A 21,740-nucleotide genomic window follows, 5' to 3' on the forward strand; every position below is an offset into this window, starting at 1 on the left:
GTTTAAATTGCTCTACTGTCTTAGCCTCTACCACCTCTGATGGGAGGCTATTCCACTTGTCCACTACCCTTTCTGTGAAATAATTTTTCCGCAAATTTCCCCTGAACCTCCCCCCTCCAGTCTCAGTGCATGTCCTCGTGTCCTATTGCTTCTCTTCATTTGGAGAATGTTTCCCTCCTGGACTTTGTTAAAACCCTTGATATATTTGAAAGTTTCCATCATGTCCCCCCTTTCCCTTCTCTGCTCCAAACTATACATATTGAGATTTCTTAGTCTTTCTGGGTATGTTTTGTGATGTAGGCCATGCACCATTTTAGTTGCCCTCCTTTGTACAGTTTCTAATGTATTAATATCCTTTTGAAGATATGGCCTCCAGAACTGAATACAGTATTCTAGATGAGGCCGTACCAATGACCTATACAGTGGCATTATTACTTCTTTCTTTCTGCTGCTGATTCCTCTCCCAATGCAGCCAAGCATCTGACTAGCCTTCCTCATTGCCTTGTTACATTGCTTACCTGCCTTTAAGTCATCTGAAATAGTGACTCCTAGATCCCTTTCCTCCTCAGTAGTTTCCAGTATAGTGCCATTAATACTGTATTTAGCTTTAGGATTTTTGAGACCCAAGTGCATGATTTTGCATTTTTTGGCATTAAACTGTAATTGCCAGACTCTTGACCATTCCTCTAGTCTACCTAGATCCTCAATCATTTGTTTTACCCCACCTGGTGTGTCTACCCTGTTGCATACCTTTGTGTCATCTGCAAAAAGGCATACTTTCCCTTTAATGCCATTTGCAATGTCACCAATAAAGATATTAAAAAGCACTGGTCCAAGTACAGATCCCTGGGGTACTCCACTGGTAACATTTCCCTCCTGTGAATGCACTCCATTTACCACAACTCTCTGTTTTCTATCCTTCAACCAAGATCTTATCCATTCAATAATCCTAATATCCAATCCCAAAGTTTCAAGTTTATTTAGCAGTCTGCGATGTGGAACTGTGTCAAAAGCCTTACTAAAGTCTAGATAAGCTATATCCATGGCTCCACCTTTATCCATCACTTTAGTCACACAATCAAAAAAGTCAATAAGATTTGTTTGACATGATCTCCCCCCAGTGAATCCATGCTGTTTGGGATCCAGTAAATTGCCGGATTTGAGATAATCTACAACTCTTTCTTTTAAGTGTTTCCATCAATTTCCCTACTACTGATGTAAGACTCACTGGTCTGTAGTTGTTTGCCTCTTCCTTGCTTCCACTTTTGTGCAGTGGGACAACGTTTGCTCTTTTCCAGTCCCCTGGAATTACTCCTGTAGCTAATGACTGGTTGAATAATTCTGTCAATGGTGCTACCAGCACCTCTTTAAGTTATTTTAGTATCCTTGGATGTATCCCATCTGGCCCCATAGATTTGTCCACTTTCAGCTTTGAGAGTTCTGTTAGGACCTTCTCCTCTGTAAATGTACTTGTTTCATTTTCCTGAATATCCCTGCAACTTAACTGTGGCCCCTTCCCCTCTCTTTCAGTAATAAATACTGAGCAAAAATAATCATTAAGATGATCTGCTATTAAATTGTCTCCTTCAACAAGACTCCCAGTGTCCATCTTTAGTTTTATAATTCCGCCTTTTGTTTTTCTCCTTTCCCTTATATACCTAAAAAAAGTTTTGCCTCCTTTACCCACTGACTGGGCCATTTTCTCCTCAGCTTGTGCATTTGCACATCTGATTACCTTCTTTGTCTCCTTCTGTCTAACAAGATATATCTTTTTGTCTTCATTATTTTGTGTCTGCTTATATTTCCTAAAAGCCATCTTTTTTGCTCTCACAATATTTGCTACTTCTTTTGCAAACCACACTGGCTTCCTTTTCCTTGTGTTTTTCCTAACAGTTTTGATACAAAGGTCTGTTGCCTTCAATATTGCACATTTTAATGTTTCCCACCTCTCCTGCACTGTTTCCAAGTTCCTCCACTCTGCCAAAGAATCGCTTACACATTTTCCCATCCCTACAAAATCAGCCTTCCTAAAATCCAACACCTTTGTTTTTGTATGGGACGAGTCAGTCTCTGTCTAAATGCTGAACCATACTGCTTGATGATCACTGGATCCCAGGTTTTCACCCACTTTTACGTCCGATAATCTGTCTCCATTTGTAAGTATTAAGTCTAATATTGCGTCTTTCCGAGTGGGCTCCCTCACCAATTGGTGGAGGGATGCTCCCTGAAGGGAATTTATAATGTTCCTACTTCTAGTGGAACTAGCAACAGACACCTCCCAGTTTACATCAGGAAGATTAAAGTCTCCCATGATTATTACCTCTCCTTTTAATGCCATTTTAGTTATGTCCTGCAATAGGTTCTTGTCAAGTTCCTCTTCCTGGCCTGGTGGCCTGTATATCACTCCAATACGAATAATCAACTTTTCCCCTGTTTCTATGGTCACCCAAAGGGCCTCAGTTTTTTCTTCAATACTTTGTATTAATGTAGTATTTATGGCATTTTTTACATACATTGCTACCCCTCCTCCGATTTTTCCAATTCTGTCCTTCCTAAATAATTCTGTTCATGCATAAACAGGCTAGCCGGGTCACACATGTGCATATCCCTTGAGAGTAGACTGGTCAGGTGCAGCAGTAAGTTAACACTTACAGCTAAAGGCCAGTATCATTGAGACAGATGAGTATTGCTTGAAGGCTTTTCAGCATTTTAATAATAAATGACAGTGAAGGTTGATCTTCTATCACTGTGATAACCTTTATTGCCAGATATTAATGAATAAACCCCTAGTCATTTGTTGAAGTGTATATGTAAATTAACAGATTTTAAAGACACTGACAAAAAATGAACTGTCAAACCCACTCTAAATACCTAAGACATTGTATTGTAATTGTGGGAATATGGCAATATTACTCTAAAATAAAGTCAAATAAATAATGTCCAAAATTAACAGATAAACACAGTGCGAGCAGCACGTACAGGTATGGTGTAATGGTTAGGGTTCAATTCCCTCCATGGCCCTAACTGTGTGGAGTTTGTATATTCTTCCCGTACTTGCGTGGGTTTCCTCCCACAAAATATATTGGTAGGTTAACTGGCAACCAACAAAATTATTAACCCTAGTGTGTAAGTGTGTGCGTGTACATGTGGTAGGGAATATTGGGGGTCATTCCGACTCGATCGCTCGCTACAGTTTGTCGCAGCGCAGCAATCGGGTCGGAACTGCGCATGCGCCGGCGCCGCAGTGCGCTGGTGCATGGCAGCTTTCGTTATCTAGCAATCACCTCTGAGACAGAGGCGGTCGCTGGGCGGGAGGGGGCTGAACGGCGGCGTCAAGCCGCCGTTTAGGGGGAGCGGTCCGGCCAGTGCAGGCATGGCTGGACCGTTGGGGGGGTGGGCCGCGGCGGCTGCGTGAGACATCTGCGGCCAGCGGGAGCGACGAGTATCTCCCGGCCAGCCGCAGGAGCTGCGCTGGCCGGGAGTTACTCCTCAAATACAAAGGCATCACCTAAAATAGCGTGGTGCGCGTGGCGCCAGACTGACATGCGGGGCGGACTAGCCCTGTGCAGGACGTCACCCGCATGTCAGGGAACATGATCGTAGCAGTGCTAAATTTAGCACAGCTACGATCAAATCGGAATGACCTCCATACCTTGTAAGCTCCACTGGAGCAGGGAGGGACTAATGTGAATGGCCAAATATTCTTTGTAAACTGCTGCGCAATATGTGTGCGCTACATAAATAACTTATAATAAATCCATAAAAATAAATAAAATTTAGTACAATAGAAATTATACTAATTTAATCATTTGAAAAGAATACTTAGAAAGGAGATCCTGTTTATCATGTATGACGTGGCCAATGGTACAGGTTAGAGGGAATAACCAAGACACACAGGCATGTATTAATATGAGAAATATAAAAAAAACAAAGGGAAGAAAGCATGACAATAAAAATTGGTGACTGTCAGGTGTAATATGTTAAAAAAAAGAACATTTTAAATGTTAGCTCATGACAACTTTTATTATAGTTTTATATTCTAGCAGAAACCTGTAATTCCTTTTTGTAACAGTACACTTTTAAGCGTTTTTTTAAAGTTGCTATTGGGAATTAGAGAGACAGCGAACACATTGGAGAAGTCTGACATTTATTAAATAAACAAACTGTGCTAGATTATGGCACCCGTCTTTGTGTGATTTACAGTAGAACACACAATGATTGAAACTTCTTGAAATCTTAAAAGAAGAAAGCAATAGTATTAGAACAAATATTAACGACTGTGTGGCTGGTGCAGAGTTGAAGGCGAGTTGGCCATAATTATATCCGCACTAAGGGCCTGATTCAGATGTGGTTGGAGTAGCTATCACTGCTGCTTACATAGAAGTAATAGCACTAATATGGTAGTGTAGAAGGAGGTGCATTATTGATAAGAGCTGTATCCTAGGATACAGCATCGGATCATATGTGACACCATCGGCCAGCTGCGTGAGCCATGGGGTGGCGCAAACCGGCTGCCGCAAGACCTACCAAGAGGCCAGGAAATCTCCATCCTCTGAAGGAGATCCTGGCCTCATCCCCCTCCTCCGTTTGGAGAAACAAAGGCCGCCACTGTTGCCTTTCCGCCCCCAAACGGCAGCAGACTGCCAGTCACTGACAGTCTGACGCCGTAGTGTGAGCGATGTCACAGACACGTACTGCATATGGTCAGTACAGGTCCGGCACATGCGCAAAGTTTCGGTACTTTGGGCCTAATTCAGAGCAGCAAATTTCTTAGCAGTTGGGCAAAACCATGTGCACTGCAGGGGGGACAGATATAACATGTGCAGAGAGAGTTAGATTTGGGTGGGGTGTATTCAAACTGAAATCTAAATTGCAGTGTAAAAATAAAGCAGCCAGTATGTACCCTGCACAGAAACAAAATAACCCACCCAAATCTAACTCTCTCTGCACATGTTATATCTGCCTCCCCTGCAGTGCACATGGTTTTGCCCAATTGCTAACAAACTTGCTGCTGCGATCAACTCAGAATTACTCACTTTGTGGCTTGCGCCGCTACTCCAACCACATTTGAATCAGACCCTGAATGCAACTAGCAAAATGCATATAGAGTATTTGTCCATATGCTAAGGTGAATGTTACTATGCAACCTCACCTCTATCTGTACACATGGTTTCATTGCCAACATCATTATAGATGTGCACCTGAAAACAGGCTTATCTCTGTATACATACGACAGTGTATATCCTGTCATTATATTTTTGACACTGCATCATTAAACCTAGCCTAAAACTGAATGTCCCAATACCACCCAGTTACCACCCTTCAGCTGCGGGTGGTCTTCAGTATGCCAACTGACGGGATCCCGGCGCACAGTATACCGGCGCCGGAATCCCGACAGCCGGCATACCGACACTTATTCTCCCTCATGGGGGTCCACGACCTCCCTGGAGGGAGAATAAAATAGCGTGGTGCGCGTGGCGCACCACCGTGCCCGTAGCGTGGCGAGCGCAGCGAGCCCGCAAGGGGCTCATTTGCGCTCGCCACACTGTCGGTAAGCCGGCATTCGGGCTCCCGGCGCAGGTATGCTGGTCGCCGGGAGCCTGACCGCCGGCATACCATACTGAACCCTTCAGCTGCACGTGTAGAGGTGTCTGCGTTGCATATGACTCAGCATCATCTGTACTACTCCTCCAGAGCATGCAAAAATATACTGTACAAGATCACTCTGCAAACCTGTCTTATGTTCTGCTCTGCATTATTAGTATTATTATCATTTGTTTATAAAGCGCCTCAAGATTTCCATAGCTTTATACACAGTGGAAGGAACATAAAGCATAATTACATGGGTGATCACATAGGACCATAACAAATTCATAACTTTACAAATATACATAATTATAGTCTTCAGATTATGTAATTATGTAGAGACCACAGTGGGAGAGAAGGGCCTGTTCATAAGAGCTTACGTTCTGCCTCTGTGTGTGTTAAGCTATATACAGTAAGCTATAAAATGTATATGACATTAATGTCCCAGTATCACCTTTAGTTTGGCAAGTCATCTCTATCATTCACTAATCTGGGACAGTGCAGCTGCCTAGGTGATAGACTTACAGTCTCATTATTAATGTCCTATGACTTGCAATGCTCTGTCATTTCAGCTTTTTGTCCTTTATTAGCATTCTTTTAGACACTGCAAAGTGGTGAGGTTTGGTTTTACAAATTGTGAGGACGAAGAAGAAAATACTGCTTTTGGGGCTATTGTTGTGTTTTAGAAAAATGTAGACATACAGAAAGTCAAAAGCCAGAATAAGTTAATTTTGTATCCTGAAATTAGCTATATGTTACGTGGAAAATGTACCTATCTCCCTTTTATGTACTGTAATATGTTACTGTGCAGTGTGGTGAGAAAAGGGGGTTATTTCAGTCCAGTCTCAGCCTTTGAGAAAGAGAGAGTCTGTAGAGCTGTTTAGCCTCTAATATCACAGCTGCATCATCCTGCTGCCCTCACCATTACAGCAATTCAATTTATTAAATAGCAACTGTGACGAATGAATGTCAGACTCTGAGATCATAATGCTTCAGTTAATAGAAGTACACCTTTGAACATCCCATTGTCATTTATTTGTGAATGTAAGAGTACTGCTGACAAACTTTAATACTGTGATAATTGTCATGAAGGTCACCCTCTGCTTTAATTTAAGAACCTGATAGGAATAAGCTCTTATGCTAGCAATGTTCCATTATTAACCTGTATTTAAAAAAGCTCTACTGCATGTACAATGGGGAACAGTTTATGTGCTGGGCCAAAAAGAACTCTTTGTTAACCTTAAGAGGATATGGCTGCTGTAAATCCCACTGAGAAACAGAAGATTATAGCTGACACAGAGCTACTTCACCTTTTCATTTTATGTAGGTACGGAGACAGGTTTAGAAATGTGATTTGTTTCTATAATCAGAATAGAACTATGTTAATGTATGTCATTCAGTGCAGTATATCAATGTCAGCGCCACAGCTTTACCATCACTAGGAGTCTCTATTTTAAATTATTTGTCCAACAGGAAGAAAGGGAGTACAGTACACTATGTATAGGCCTTATATATATATATATGTATTGTATTTTAGTTAGACACTATACCCAATAATGCTCATAATTCACTGACTATAGCAATTAGCCATTATATTTTCCCAATGACTGGATGTAACTGGTATATTGAGGTTTATAGCAGTAACTTTCCAAATTCATACTCATTGGTGCAAGTATAGTATGACCTTAAAAGGGATGTTGTATTGAGTGGCTTATGCTATTTCCAACTTAGTTGGTCAGATGTTCTTATTGTGCATTGCATTTATTTGACAGTGCAAGACTTGCTGTGTATTAATAAGATCATTATAAGAGATAGTAAAGAATTAAAAGTGGTTTAGTGTGAGATCCAACATGAAAATAATATGTGGGATGAGGGTAAATCTCTGGAGTAATGTAATCTGCTTGATTTTACCAAATGCATAAGGTTTTTAATCACTCATACAGGCCCTGATTCTGAGGTGGATGGAGTTTATAGGGCGCAAAGCCCTGATGTTTTAATTTTGCTCATGCACCCCAATGGTATTTGCCGGAAGGAATGGAAATCCATGCAATTTCGAAAAGAGATCCTGTCTGGTGACTGGGGGGTGGCTGGCTATTGGCAGCGGGCTTGTCGGGGGGGGGGTCGGTGTCAGGGACTGCATTGAAAGATGCAGATATAGAGCTGCACTAATATTCGATAGTGTTGTCAATAAGAACTGAAGACGGCGGACGTCTCATAGGACACCCATTGGCCGTGGCAGTGTCATAAAGACGTAGAAAAAAAATCTAAGTGTTGAGTGAGCTATAACAACTCGTAATAGATGAGTGAATTATATTTTACTTTGGGCCAAGACAGGGCATTTACAGTATATTTGATACGTACTTTATAATAACTATTGTAAATATTACAACAGGAATAGGGCTCTTTATCTGCAGTCTCATGTTATCTTAATGTCTATCTTCCTTCTGGTACCCTATCTCATAAGACGCAATTGAGCTGCAGAGCATGAACTTACCCTTTTCCATATTCTGATAGGTGATCAAGCTTACATTTGAAGAGTTTGAGCTGGAAAGAGGGTATGACACTCTCACAGTAGGAGATGGTGGAAAGGTTGAGGACCAGAAATCTGTACTCTATGTGTAAGTGAACTGATTTCCGACTATAGTATTCTCATGCCTTTAGTACTTCAACCTCCTTTATCTGGCATTCTCATCCATCTATCCTCCCTCAATTTGTCCTAGTCACTCCACATCTGCCACATCACTCTGCAAATCCCCTCTCCTCCAGAATCCAACTGATATTACTCACCATCACCTAGAAAGCCCTGCAGCACCATCTCAAACCTCATCTCAAAAATGTGCCCCTCATGCACTGCTAGATCCACCTGTAACCTGATTCTCGCCTTGTCTCAGATAACCAGCTTTCATGCATGCTTATAAGTCTTCTCCCACTATGGAAATCCTTACCACAACTCTTTGAAAGCTCGCCTATAGAGTTTACCAAACTCCATCCTCAACTATTCACACTGGCTTACAAAGTACAGGACAGTCATTTGTAAAGACCTTTAACCTCATCTACAGTATTAAAAATATTATAAAAAATAAGTTGCTAACAAAACTTATAAGGGATATTTGATTGTAGGATGTAATTTCAAAACAATGTAGTAGCATGGAGATTATATGTAAGTGAATAGTCTTCCATCTCTAATAGCTTTGAAAGGATCCCATAGATGATTAGCGGTAAGTGTGCCTCAGAATGTATAAGGGAATTCAGTTCCATCTGAGCCTGATTGTGGGTGGGGATCGCTTTGCTGAAATTCAGAGACTGTGACCTTTATACAGGTCCTGTGTTTGTACCATGTGGACAAACCATCCAGAAACCACCAGAAGGAAAGCTTTAATTTTGGAGCATATTTAAATATTGTGTTTACTACTGCATGCTACCTTTTACACTTGTATTAATTTGTTGTAAGTGTTGTTGATCTTGTTTTGCTTTCTACCTGTTATAACAGGCTGACTGGAGCCAGTGTTCCCGATCTTATAGTGAGCTCTAATCACCAGATGTGGCTTCTGTTCAGGACTGACTCTTCTGGGAGTAACCTTGGTTTTAAGGCTTCTTATGAAGGTGAGTAGTACTATGCATACAGGGATGTTTTACCATATTCAACATCTTTTGGTATTAAGTATGTACATTTCACATGGACACCCCTAACTCAATCAACCCACCTATTCACATTCATTTTACCCAGTATGGAATGGTGGCGTGGCGGCATCTTCTATTCTTTGGAGTGTGGTGCTTGGCTGCGACATCATAACCCATTGTCACATGCTTCACCAGATTGTATACATGGAGTAGCAAAGGCGGCAACTTCATTGGTAAAGTGTTGCCAGCTGCTGCCCTTCTATATCACTGGACAATACTCACTGAGAGGATGCTGTGGTGACAATGAAGGCACTATATTAGTGATATTATGCCATTCATCCAGTGTTTTAAGTGCTAAATACTCTCTAGGATCACCTAGTGGTAGCACTGCCCCAAACTGCTCGTATTATATGACCATGTACATTACATTATACACAAATTTACTTTAATCTGTTTATTATTCGTTTTAAAGCCTACTTATTGGGGCTGTTGTTTTAGTACAGTGCAAGTGTGGTAACCCATAACAATTAATTAGATTTTTACTTTCATTGTCTTACTTGGGCTAAATTGATCACAGCTGATTTGCAATGTGTACAATTTTCAGGTCGTAAGTGTAAACATTTATTTGTCTCAAGATCACCCAAGCAGATGAAAATTGTAAGAAATGAGGTGGATCTACTGATAGATGAGAACATCAGATGTGCATTTAAAAAAAAAATATTATAGGACGTTAAAAATATAGATATTTTAAACAAAATTATTTTATGTTAAAGTGGACCTGCCAGATAGAATTACCATTACATTATTTTGTAAAAGGTTACAGGGAAAATGGCCTATATGGTAGTAATTAAAGAATTCAAAATCTCTGTAATTTCCGTTGTGTTTGGTAATATATCTTTGCTATATTAACTAAACAATGTCCTAATACAATGCAGCCGGCGCCGTGTTTCCTTTAAATGTGATGTATGTCATATATTATACCCGTCTATAAACTAAATATGAATTTACAGCTGTGTTCATAAAATGAGCTGGTTGCCATGTGACCACATCTTTCTTCCGGGATGTAGTTATGTGACTCGTGGTCAGGAGACCGCCGGCCACATTACTGACGGCTAAATCCCACACCCCTTTAAATCCCAACGGTCGGCATTTCGACCAAAAGGGACCATTCCCACTCATGGGAATAAAACCTGTGGCGAGCAAAGCTCACCACCAGGCACGCAAGGGGCTTGTTGCACACGTCCCCCCCCCCTTCCCCCCCACCCGCCGGCATTCCTCTGCCGGGATCCTGCGGTCGGTATGCTGATCGCCGGGATCCCCAGCGGCGGTCACGCATACACAACCCCTTTCTTCCAAAGTAAAAGAAAAACCCTAAACTGGTGCTAAGAAGAGGAATAAGTATTGCAGTGCCTAAATAAAATAAATGCTCCCATAGTGGCAGAATGCGTCACAAAGATGTTTACACATTCATGAAATAAGTGTCTGACAGAGATGGACAAGACTCATAAAGTAATAGTATCTGCAATATTTACTGTAAAAACCAAACTATCTCCAATAAAAAGAATAATCAAATAGCGGATGAAGTTTAAAAAAAAAAAAGGTAGATAATATTATACACTGTATGTCTCAGTTATTTTACAGGGCTCTGGAAAGTCTCAACCGTCCTTAGATTGCGTCTCAATTTATTTAGGATCCTACGTTCTAATCAGGATTAATTCTGTTCTACCCTCCGATCCTTTGATTCCTGGTAAATGTGAAAGGCAGACCTAATTAATCCAGCCTCTGTGACTGTCTGAGCTCCTTGCGCTTATTTTATTATTTTTTTGTAGTTAGAGTTACTAATCTTCTGTAACCAGATTGGAGGGAGGGGACGAGCCACTAGCATTTCCTCGGCTTAGAACGTAATACCTCAGATGTTCTTTTAATCTTGGATATAAAACAAATATAAAAGGCGCTGATAATTAAGGACAGTCTCTTACCTCACGTTATGCCATGTCAACAATTTTTCTTGTACAGTAGTAAAAGCAGGTGTCTTATACCGTTAACGAGAATGGGATTCTCAGTCACAAGACTTTAAATGGCCTCCTCTAAAAGAAATACTATGTGGCAATCACGTGTTTAAAATTGATTTACTGTATGTTTTATGATGCATTTCTTCCTGAATCCATATGTATGTAATGTTTCCTCCAGTTATTATTGCATTATAAATTGGACCACTAGGAGCACCGTTCCTCTGCCATTTAATTCTACCTCAGCTGAAAAAGAAAAATTACATCTCCTATTTGTAATAGTGAAATCATAGACGCAATTAATTAGTAATAAATCATAAGGTGAACTTAAAGCTTAGATTACCTGTTTTATAATGAACATTAATTCATTAACTCAAAACTATATCCCAATGATAAATACTGTAGTTTGCAAATACTAAGATACATAGAGCCCTAGTGCTCTGCTTTGTTCCGCAGTAGGGCCATACTGTATTAATGATTGAGCAGTAACATACAGATCAGCTCCAGAAGAGTAAAGCTTTGGTTACGGAAGTAGGTAAAGGCCTCATGGTTATGACAGATAGGGATGCAAGGGAGCTGTCCAATGCCAAATATCCTGCTGTTTCTGTAGGACTTTCTTTGACACAATGAGCTACTGTATATACGATTAGGGTTTATGGCACATGTCTTTCTCTGATCTCAAGACAAAAGTAGACCCTGCCTTGCACCACCAAATATTTATTTTTGGTAGTATTATTTTCATAGTATTTGTTTAACAACTAATTTTATTGACCTAGAATATTTATATACTGTACGTAAAAGTGGGAATCACTGTTTTCATTAAATATATACAATTATAAATGAAATAGAAAAGTTGATAGTGGGGGCAGAGCCGGACTAACAACAGGGCAGCCAGAGTGGTCGCTCCAGGACCCCTTTATACTGGGTGGCCCTACACACACTACATCACCAGCATAGTGCTCAGTAGCATAGGTGAACTAGGGGTTCTGTGTGGCATAATGTGAATTGGGACTACTACAGTATGTTTAACACATTTGTGGTGCTGGGAGTAGTTATACAGTTTACTTTTAAATAACATAACCAGGATATCTTATTGACAATTCTACTGGCAGGTGCCCCCACATTGCCATGGGACCCCCACAGTCGTTAATCTGTCCCTGCGTGGGGAAATAGACTGATATATAGTAATTCTGATCAACTAATGGATACACTGTGTGATATAGTGGATATTTTGCATATTTGCTATCCCTAGACTAAGATCTCTTCTGTGCTCATGTCTCTTTACCAACACTTCTCTGCCTATCTGTATAATTCCAATTCATCCAGTCCACTTGCTGAGAACACCCCACCTCCAGTGTAGTTTCCTGAGTGCCTGACCTACCTAATGGATGTTTTGCTGAATATTTAAAGGGCATTTCTGCCTAATGCTTTCTCCAAACTCATCCTCTCTTCACTTTCCCATTCTCTCCCTGCTGATGACTGGTACTGAACTCTGCTATCAGAACAGTTTAATGGAGTGCAAGCTACAGGACAGGATGGAAATAATGCGTGTACTGCGGTAGCTGTGAATTAGTGGTTGGGTTAAGGTTTATGTTAACCTATTCAATGCTAGAAAGGAGACGGACATTGTTTGTGTTTGTAATTAATGTCACGCGGCATATAAATTCTTTTACAGAGTTCACATCATAACGTTTGGGGTTTCATCAGCTTTTATATTTATTTTTTGAGTATCACATTGTTTGTATTATATGATTGCAGCAGCACTATGAAACTATACATGCCACATTTTCTAAATGTGATTGAGGTAAATATTTGGCAAGTGTAACACAGCTGTACTAAATCCCAGGGGTTCATCAGCTATGTTTATGGTAGTGGCTAGAGCCCCTTCAATGTATGCTTTGAAGTCATCAGACCACGTGACATATGGGACAAACCATTTTACCCGTGACGGCAGGGGGAAGAACAAGGTTAGTGAGTTAGTACTGTAGTTTTACTATCAACATCACCATCTATTCCCTTTGGTGTCCTGGTGGCGAGCGAAGCAGAGTGAGCCACGAAGCATGAAGTGTGGTGAGCAAAGCAAGCCCGCGAGGGTACACTTTGGGTCCCAAGTTCTGCACCTTGCTCCTCCCCCTGTCATCGCTGTTCAGATGGTATGTTCCATGGTTCATGTGGTCTGATTCTCCCTGAGGAAACATTTACTAAAGGGGACATAGACACAACCCTATACTCATGCCACTTTCAACGGTCAGAAACTTTGCATGGTGACACCTACTGTACACATTATAAATTACAAATTAATGTACTGTGGCCCTGATTTGGATTTAGCTGCAAAATGGTGTGGCGTTTTGGGAGCGGCAACGGGATCTGTTTTACCAGTGTTCATTTTGACAAATATTTCAATTTAGTTAGTCTTAGTGGCTTACGTAAAATTGTAGTTGGTTTAAAGTCACATTTTAGACCTTTTTTTCTTTTATGCTTCGTTTTAGTCATTTTCTCCATGACACTGGCTGTCTGTCTGTATCATAAATGCGACATAAGCAAAATGAGTAGTGCATAGTCAATCAACAGTAAAATGTTACTGAATAGAGCAGTGTAAATATCACTTAAAATTATAAACACAATATACAGATGGTTCCGCACTCATCTAGTGCGGCTCCATCTCATACATGCACTCCCGGCGGGACTAGGCGATCCGTCCGCCTAGCCCCACCAGGAGTGCACAGAGATGCTCCCATTCTAGTGTATGAGGCGCGTGTGCGTCACGGACGTGCGCACCCCAGATGCTGCGATAGGCGCGTCCAGGCACAGACGGAGCCACGATTAGCGTGGCTCCATCTATAAAGGCATAAAGTGCCATTCTGCTTGTGAGGCAAGAGGTCTGCCCTGTGTTCCTTAGTGCCCCAGTGGGTCCACTGGTGGCAAGAACAGTCCACAGTGCCAAATGATGGACAATCATTAGTGAAAGGCACATAATAATCCCTTTATTTATCATAAATGTGACATGCAGGAAAATCTCTAATGTATAAATGTTCTTTAAGCACATTTTCAATTAAACGAAAAATAGTCTATCATGTAAAATAAAGTTAAATTATTAATTATATAATGAGAAACTCCTGGTTATTCAGAAAGCACTCATAGGTTATTCTATGAATACTCAGATGACTATGTCAGTTCCACTGATAGCAGCAATATGTGCTTAGACTTTTTCCTACATGCTTTTTACATTATAATTTTTTATGCATGTACAGCACAATATTTATTAACCTTTTTAACACAAAGGATTATGACAGAGGCCCATTTAGCAAAAGCTGATATATTAAAGTGCTGATTTGTTGTAGGTAAATGTGTTTAATTGTTTTTAATTTTCTAATTTTCTGTTGTCATGGTAACAACTTTACTGTCACGATGTCCTCTTATACTACATTACTTAAAAGATTGCCCAAACAGTCACATTGACAATGCTTAGGGTGTTTTACACGTACATGGGCAGGCATGGACAGGCATGGCATATTTACTTTCTGCATGGTGACAGTGTTCTATTTCTGTTTTCTCCATGGTAAAATGATTCTGATGACTAAATATTTCATATATAAAATTATCTGCAGTGGTAGAACATTAGTCATCATTGCAAATTACTAAAACACATATTACAGAAAAGTGATAACTGGCTCGCAGTGATACAGTTGATCTTACTGCTGTCATGGCCAGGATGGATACCTACTAATGGATCTGACAGGACCTGTTCAATGAACGGCCAAATCCGACAGGATTTGGCAGTTCCCGACAATCTCAATCCGACTTTAAAAAAAGTCGGATTGAGGAAATGAGGGAGCTGAGAGGAGGAGACGGTGGAGAGCCGCGGGGAGAGCAGGAACCCAGCGGCTTCAGCAGCATAGCAGGAGGATGGGGCACCGCCGGCATACCTCACGTCAGCGTCCCCCCAGCTCCAGCAAGCGTGACCTTGCTTGCTGGAGTCGGGTGGACTCTGCTGTGAGTGGCGGCGGTGCCCCATCCTCCTGCTATGCTGCTGCAGCCGCTGTGTTCCTGCTCTCCCCGCGGCTCTCCCTCGTCTCCCTGCTGCTCTCCCCCCATCTCCTCTCAGCTCCCAATAGCTGCCGGGTCAAACCCAACAGGTTTGGCCCAGTCACGACAGTGTCAATCTGACTTTTTAAAAAGTTGGATTGACATTGTCGGAAACCTGTCAGATTTGGCCCCGTTTCCGACAGCAGCACGCGGAGCGGCGGCTATTCCGCTGATCCACGTGCTTTCCAACAGCTTTCCGACAAGTCGAGGCTGGATTGAATAGGACAGACCCCCTTCCGACCTATTCCAGTCGGAAACTACCGTCTTTCCGACAAGCGGCAGTTTCTGACTCTAATTGAATATACCCCTCTGAATGTATTTTTCTCTTGAAAAATGCTTTATATGAGTAAGCTATTGTCAGAAATAGTCAGGTATCTTAAGCGCCAGCTATCGCTTTTGTTCTTATTAAATAAGGAGATGCTCTAATTATTATTATTATTATTATTATTATTATCCTTTATTTATATGGCGCCATAAGGTATCTGCAGCGCCCATAACAGAGTACATAAACAAATGAGCAAACCAAGAAAAAATAGCACTTACAGTTCAAGACAATATACAGCTGTAGCCATGCTCATCTTACTGCGATGCAGCATGCTGCATCACTGTATGCTGCATGGCGTGCCAGGCTGTGACTACTCGCAGCCGGTGATCGCTTCCTTTAGGAATTAATGGAGCGATCATCATTTGCGAATAGTCGCAGCCTGGCACGCCATGCAGCAAGCTGTGTTTCTGCATTGCAGTAAGGCTATGTACACACTAGGATGACATTGCAAACAATGCGACGTCATCAGCGACGGGACCCGTCATCGACAAGTGCATACACACGTGACAATGCCAGCAGCGACGAACGAACATGGTGGTGGGGATTTGGAACCAGGGCCATGCTGCATTCGGCAGTATGGCTCTCGCTGGCGATATCGCCTGTTGGAACTGCATGCAGGTCCGACAGAGGATGTCGCTGATGACACGCATCGACAGCGTCATAGTGGATACACACAGGACGATATTGTGAACAATCGGACACATCGTACACGATATCATCTAGTGTGTACGCACCTTAAGATGAACATGGCTACATCTGTAGGACAAGAACGGAAAACCAGGGGTTGGGTGCCATCAAAGTGAGTATGGAGTATAAAATAGGGTAAGTAAGAGAAAGAAAGGCCCATCAGGGGAAAAGGCCCTGTTCTTGCGAGCTTACAATCTAATGAAAGCATCTGTTTACCTCTGTTTTTTAGATAAACCCTAAAGTGAAAAATACTTGTTTAGAATTGTATTACAGGTTGAGTATCCCATATCCAAATATTCCGAAATACGGACTTTTTTGAGTGAGAGAGTGAAACCTTTGTTTTTTGATGGCTCAATGTACACAAACTTTGTTTAATACACAAAGTTATTAAAAATATTGTATTAAATGACCTTCAGGTTGTGTGTATAAGGTGTATATGAAACATAAATGAATTGTGTGAATGTACACACACTTTGTTTAATGCACAAAGTTATAAAAAATATTGGCTAAAATGACCTTCAGGCTGTGTGTATAAGGTGTATAGGTAACATAAATGCATTATGTGCTTAGATTTAGGTCCCATTACCATGATATCTCATTATGGTATGCAATTATTCCAAAATACGGAAAAATCCGATATCCAAAATACCTCTGGTCCCAAGCATTTTGGATAAGGGATACTCAACCTGTATCACAACATCATTATTTTTTTCTTTTACTGCAGCGGAATGTGAAGCTTGGTTATCAATATTACATTTGCCAACTAGGCCCAAAATAAACCTGAAATATGAAAATTCTTTTCACATGAAAAAATAAACTCGTTTAATGAAATTCCATTGTGTCAGCTCTTATTTCGGATTTGACCCTAGTTCCAAGCAGAATAAATGACTATTGGTGCTTCTGAGGTAATATAGTTGTTACCCCTCATGCTAGTTTCTATAAACCCTATTTGATCATTATATTAAAAATGACTAAAAGGCAGTAAAAGAACAGAACAGCTACTGGCTTTGAAAACAGTCTGTTTGATCCCTGTTTAGAAATATTTCCAAAGTGCATGCTCAAGTAGGCCTGACACACTGCTAATACCTGCTGTAATGGGATTTGTTACTCAGAACATAGCTTGTGTCTATACTCATCAATTTCTAGTTTGCTTTTTTTGTTCTGTAGTGCTTTTATGCCCTTACCAGAGCCGTGTGACACAAGTTCCCAAATCCACATCTCTTCTTAACAATTTATTGAAGGTTTAAGAAATTTTAAATAGATGTATTTAATAAGAAAAGCAAAGACTTACAAAGCCTTCACCTTTTATTCAGGTCTTACCTATTCATCACATTATGAGATAGGACTGAGGTATAGCAGGCAATTGTGAGACCTATCTCCTGCAAGGACAGCTTTGTATTACCTTAATAATCTCTATCTGCTTCATTGCCTTGTATTTATGTTGTCGGCCTGTTCAGAAAAGAGCATAGATTACAAAGTTCACATTTTCCTTATTAGCTTGAAACCTGGGCGTCAAGTTAGGATAAAGGGGGTCATTCCGAGATGATCGCGGCTGCGTGTGACGTCACACAGCCGCTGCGGCCCACCCCACCCCGTTCGGACCAGCCACACCTGCGTTGGCCAGACTGCGCACACGAAGCGGCGGCCAAACGCCGCTGTTACGCTCCCCCGCCCAGCGACTGCCTCTGCCTGTCAATCAGGCAGAGGCGATCGTAGCGGTCCGACAGCCTTCGGTCGTCTGGCATGCACCGGTGCACTGCAGCGCCGGCACATGCGCAGTTCTGACCCGATCGCACCGCTGCGATAAACTGCAGCGTGTGATCGGGTCAGAATGACCCCCATAGTAAATAGGAGTGATTGAATGGCTGTATATTGGTTATGCTAAGTACCAATAACATGCAATGGCTTGCTGGAAGCCCAGGTTCAAATTTCAGAGTAATCTGTTTGTGACCTTGGACAAGTTAATATTTTCATTGACTTTAATAAACTTCTACTGCTCCACAGTCTAGGCCAATGATTCCCAAACTGTGTGCCGTGGCTCCCTGGGGTGCCTCGGAACACTTGCAGGGGTGCCCTCGGTTGGTGGTCCAGGACCAATTCAAATTATTCATGGTCAATATAAAAGGAGAAACTAGTGCTAGTAGCTGTCAGTCATAAAATATGGGGACAAACAGAAGCAAATCTTGTCCCTCACCACACAATTGAGCCTAAGGATGACATATAAACACAATCTACTTGATTTAATATTTCTTTCTAAATTTCTCAATAAGAAATTTTTGGCCTAGGGGTGCCGTGAAAAAAATTCTGATACTCTAGGGCGCCGTGATTCAAAAAAGTTTGGAAATCACTGGTCTAGGCTTAAGGAGCCATGCTCAAATTTTTACTGGAAAACATGGTGCACTTGATCAAAAGAAGGCACTTAGCAGCATAAAAGAGCATTTGCACTAAGAATCTGTATTTGCATTGAGACTACAATTTAGAACGTTGTACTTGCTTTTGCGTACACTGTTTGGATTACTTTGCATGACCTTGCTGTGTGTTATGTGTCTACCGGTTAGGAAAGTTAAAAAATCACTAAACAATAATAAAATAAATGATAATATTCCCCTCTCCCACTTCCTTAACGCTATAGATACAACTTGTACTTCCAAAACTGCTATCACTAATGGGCCCTAAACACTTGGCGACATACACCGGTGATATGAACGGCATTGCTCATAAGTGAACGATATATTGTTCATGTCGTTTAGTCTGTAGGCACCAACGATGAACGAAGCGCATCCCCGCGGTCGTTCATTGTTGGTTTTCCCTCGTATAGCATAGCAAGCCAATTTGGACGATGGTCGTTGATCGTTGAAAACGAACGTCTTCCAAATCGGAAACATCGCCAAGTGTGTAGGGCCCATTAGGAAGAACTGAAGCAACCTAATCAGCTGCTATCAACACAGTGGAGTGGTGCTTCACAATGGGGTGGCAGCCCCTTGACAACATTTAGGACCTATCACAAAAATCCTCAATACCTTAATAAAAGGTATAGTTGGTATTGAAGGATGGCGCTACCTTTAATGTCGCCATTGATGACATTAAAAGTAGCGCCATCCTTCAACACCACCCACACCTTTGATAAATAAGAATATACTGTGACTCTAATTCGCGTGTCATAGGTTTTATGCATGGCATCTGGTTAAAATAAAGACCTTTGAAACTTTACAAAAGCTTAACACAATCGCTGTATGTGATGTACGTTTCTCTTATCTCCAACCCTTGACAATTTTTCTGTCATACAGAAATGAGGCTACATTTAAGATAAATATAGAGCCTGAATAGAGTCTAATTGCAATATACACACACATCATTCCTGCCACATCATTTGTAAAATGTTATTTCTTCTATTACCTCTTGTAAATCTACTGCTGTCATGTAGATCAGTTGATGGTGTGGACTGTCTTGTAATTAATGTCAAACAAGAGTGTAACAATAGCCACAGAAGTACATGCAATTGCTATTTGGTCTGGCAGCACCTTGAGGAAATAATGTGCCTTAAAAATGCAAATTTAACATGGGATCATAAAAAAAGAGTATCCAAACAGGTATGTAAAATGGAAAAGAATGTGTAAAAGATGACAGATTACAGCTAATGCAACTAGTGATCTGTCCTACAGTATGTGACACTAGATGAGAACAGAACAATCATTGGTTACACTTTAATATGGTATGTACTGTAAAGTGTTCCATTTACAAAGTTTGAAATATTAGTCTTCATATGCCCAAATAAAGTCATAAAAAGTTTATCTTAGGAACATACTGTATGTATTACCGTTTTTTTAATAATTGGGATTAGTGTCAGATTGTAAGCTTGCGAGCAGGGCCTTCCTACCTCTGTCTGTCTGTCTTTGCCCAGTTTTGTTCTTTAACTGTTGTTCTAATTGTAAAGCGCAGTGGAATACGCTGCGCTATATAAGAAACTGCTAATAAATATTGTATAAACCCAGCTTATAATAACTAGAGATGTGCTGGTTCAGATTTACTGGGTTCTTAAAGCTAAATTACTACAAGTTTGGATTTATCCAGATTTTTCTTATTGGCTATTCAAAACGGGTCCATTATGATATACCGGCAGACAGGATGCCAGCTATCAGTATACCGACAGCAGCATCCCGTCTGCCGGAATACCAGCAGCGAGTCCCTTTCTGGGCTTGCTATGTTTGCCATGCTGCGGGACCGGTTCTGTTCCCACTTAGTTGGTGGCGTGGACCCACCAACCGAGTGAGAATTAGGGGCGTGTGTCAGTATGCTGGCCATCTGCAAAATGCTGGCTGTCAGGATTCCGGCGTTGGTAACCTGAACGCCAGGATCCCAACCATCGGTATTTGAATTGCATCCCATTCAAAACATGTGGCAGGTGGATAGCCAATAAGGTGACGTTTATGGGATCTGAGTAAAAACGATTAAATCTGCGCATGGGCGCCAGTGCAGATGCCCACACATGTGTGGCAGTCCCGCCGCGGCCAGATCCGACCGCAGCATGCTGCGGTCGGGCCAGATGACAGGACAGCAGGATTTCAATGTAAGCACATACATTTCAATGTACGTGTACTGTTCACACAGTGTGACTGCTCCGCACTGTGTTTCCATTAAAAATCCTGTGTGTCACTGGGCGGATCCTGTTCTGCGGCATCCCGCAGAAGAGGATCCGTGTGCACACAGAACCCCCCTCCCGGCCAAGCGTGTCCCGTTCAGCGGGACCCGCTTGCCCGCTATGTATGGCCGTAGCCTAACTGTCCAGGTTTTGAAGACATTCATTGGTCAGCACAGATGGCTAAAACAAAGTGATTACCGTACTGATTTAGTCACCCGTGGCCAAGCATGGATATACTTCAAGCCTGGACCATTAGGGTGCCTTGAGGACTGCGTTTGAGAATCTCTGAATTGGACTGTTTAAACTTAACTAAATGTATCCATCATGCTTTATGTAGCCGGTGACGTCTTATGATGGAGGTGTATCTCTAAGTTAACAAACTCTCCGTCTGTGCCTGGAAACTCATAAACTGATTAGCAGAGCTGCAAACTGCCAACCTAACACTGAACAATATATGATGCAATAAAGTAAATTAGGGTAGAAAGGAATTCATTTGGTTTAAACTTTAAAAAATGTTTTTTGCCATTTCGGGGTCTATTTATTGTAGATAGAGGAGTGTAGATATTTACATCAAGTGATATGTTATTTGCTAAAGCTGCATTTCTTACCAACTTTAGTGACTGCTCAGGCAGCACAGAGCTCATAAACTGGTTAGCAGAGCTGCAAACTAACACTGAACAATACATGTTACTGTCATGTTTTTTTATACAAATTTTGGTATTGGGATTTGGAGGACTTGTCCTCTATAAGTAAGAACACATTAACCTCCAAAGTACTGCATACTGGT

The 21,740-nt window shown here is 41.4% G+C and overlaps 1 protein-coding gene across 3 annotated transcripts in view; it reads left to right on the plus strand.

Annotated features, from left to right (window-relative positions):
- Positions 1–21,740, plus strand: part of LOC135033722 (CUB and sushi domain-containing protein 2-like) — a 1,450,369-nt gene that overhangs the window by 1,042,040 nt on the left and 386,589 nt on the right. For 2 of the 3 annotated variants that reach the window (XM_063954204.1, XM_063954205.1), the window contains exons 11-12: positions 8,101–8,204; positions 9,077–9,189. The exons of the other annotated variant lie outside the window; for it this stretch is intronic. In XM_063954204.1, the coding sequence (XP_063810274.1) occupies positions 8,101–8,204; positions 9,077–9,189 (217 nt within the window). The remainder of the gene's footprint in view (positions 1–8,100; positions 8,205–9,076; positions 9,190–21,740) is intronic. 3 annotated transcript variants of the gene reach the window in all.

This window comes from Pseudophryne corroboree, chromosome 2 (genome assembly GCF_028390025.1).
Source record: "Pseudophryne corroboree isolate aPseCor3 chromosome 2, aPseCor3.hap2, whole genome shotgun sequence".
NCBI classification, from domain to species: domain Eukaryota; kingdom Metazoa; phylum Chordata; class Amphibia; order Anura; family Myobatrachidae; genus Pseudophryne; species Pseudophryne corroboree.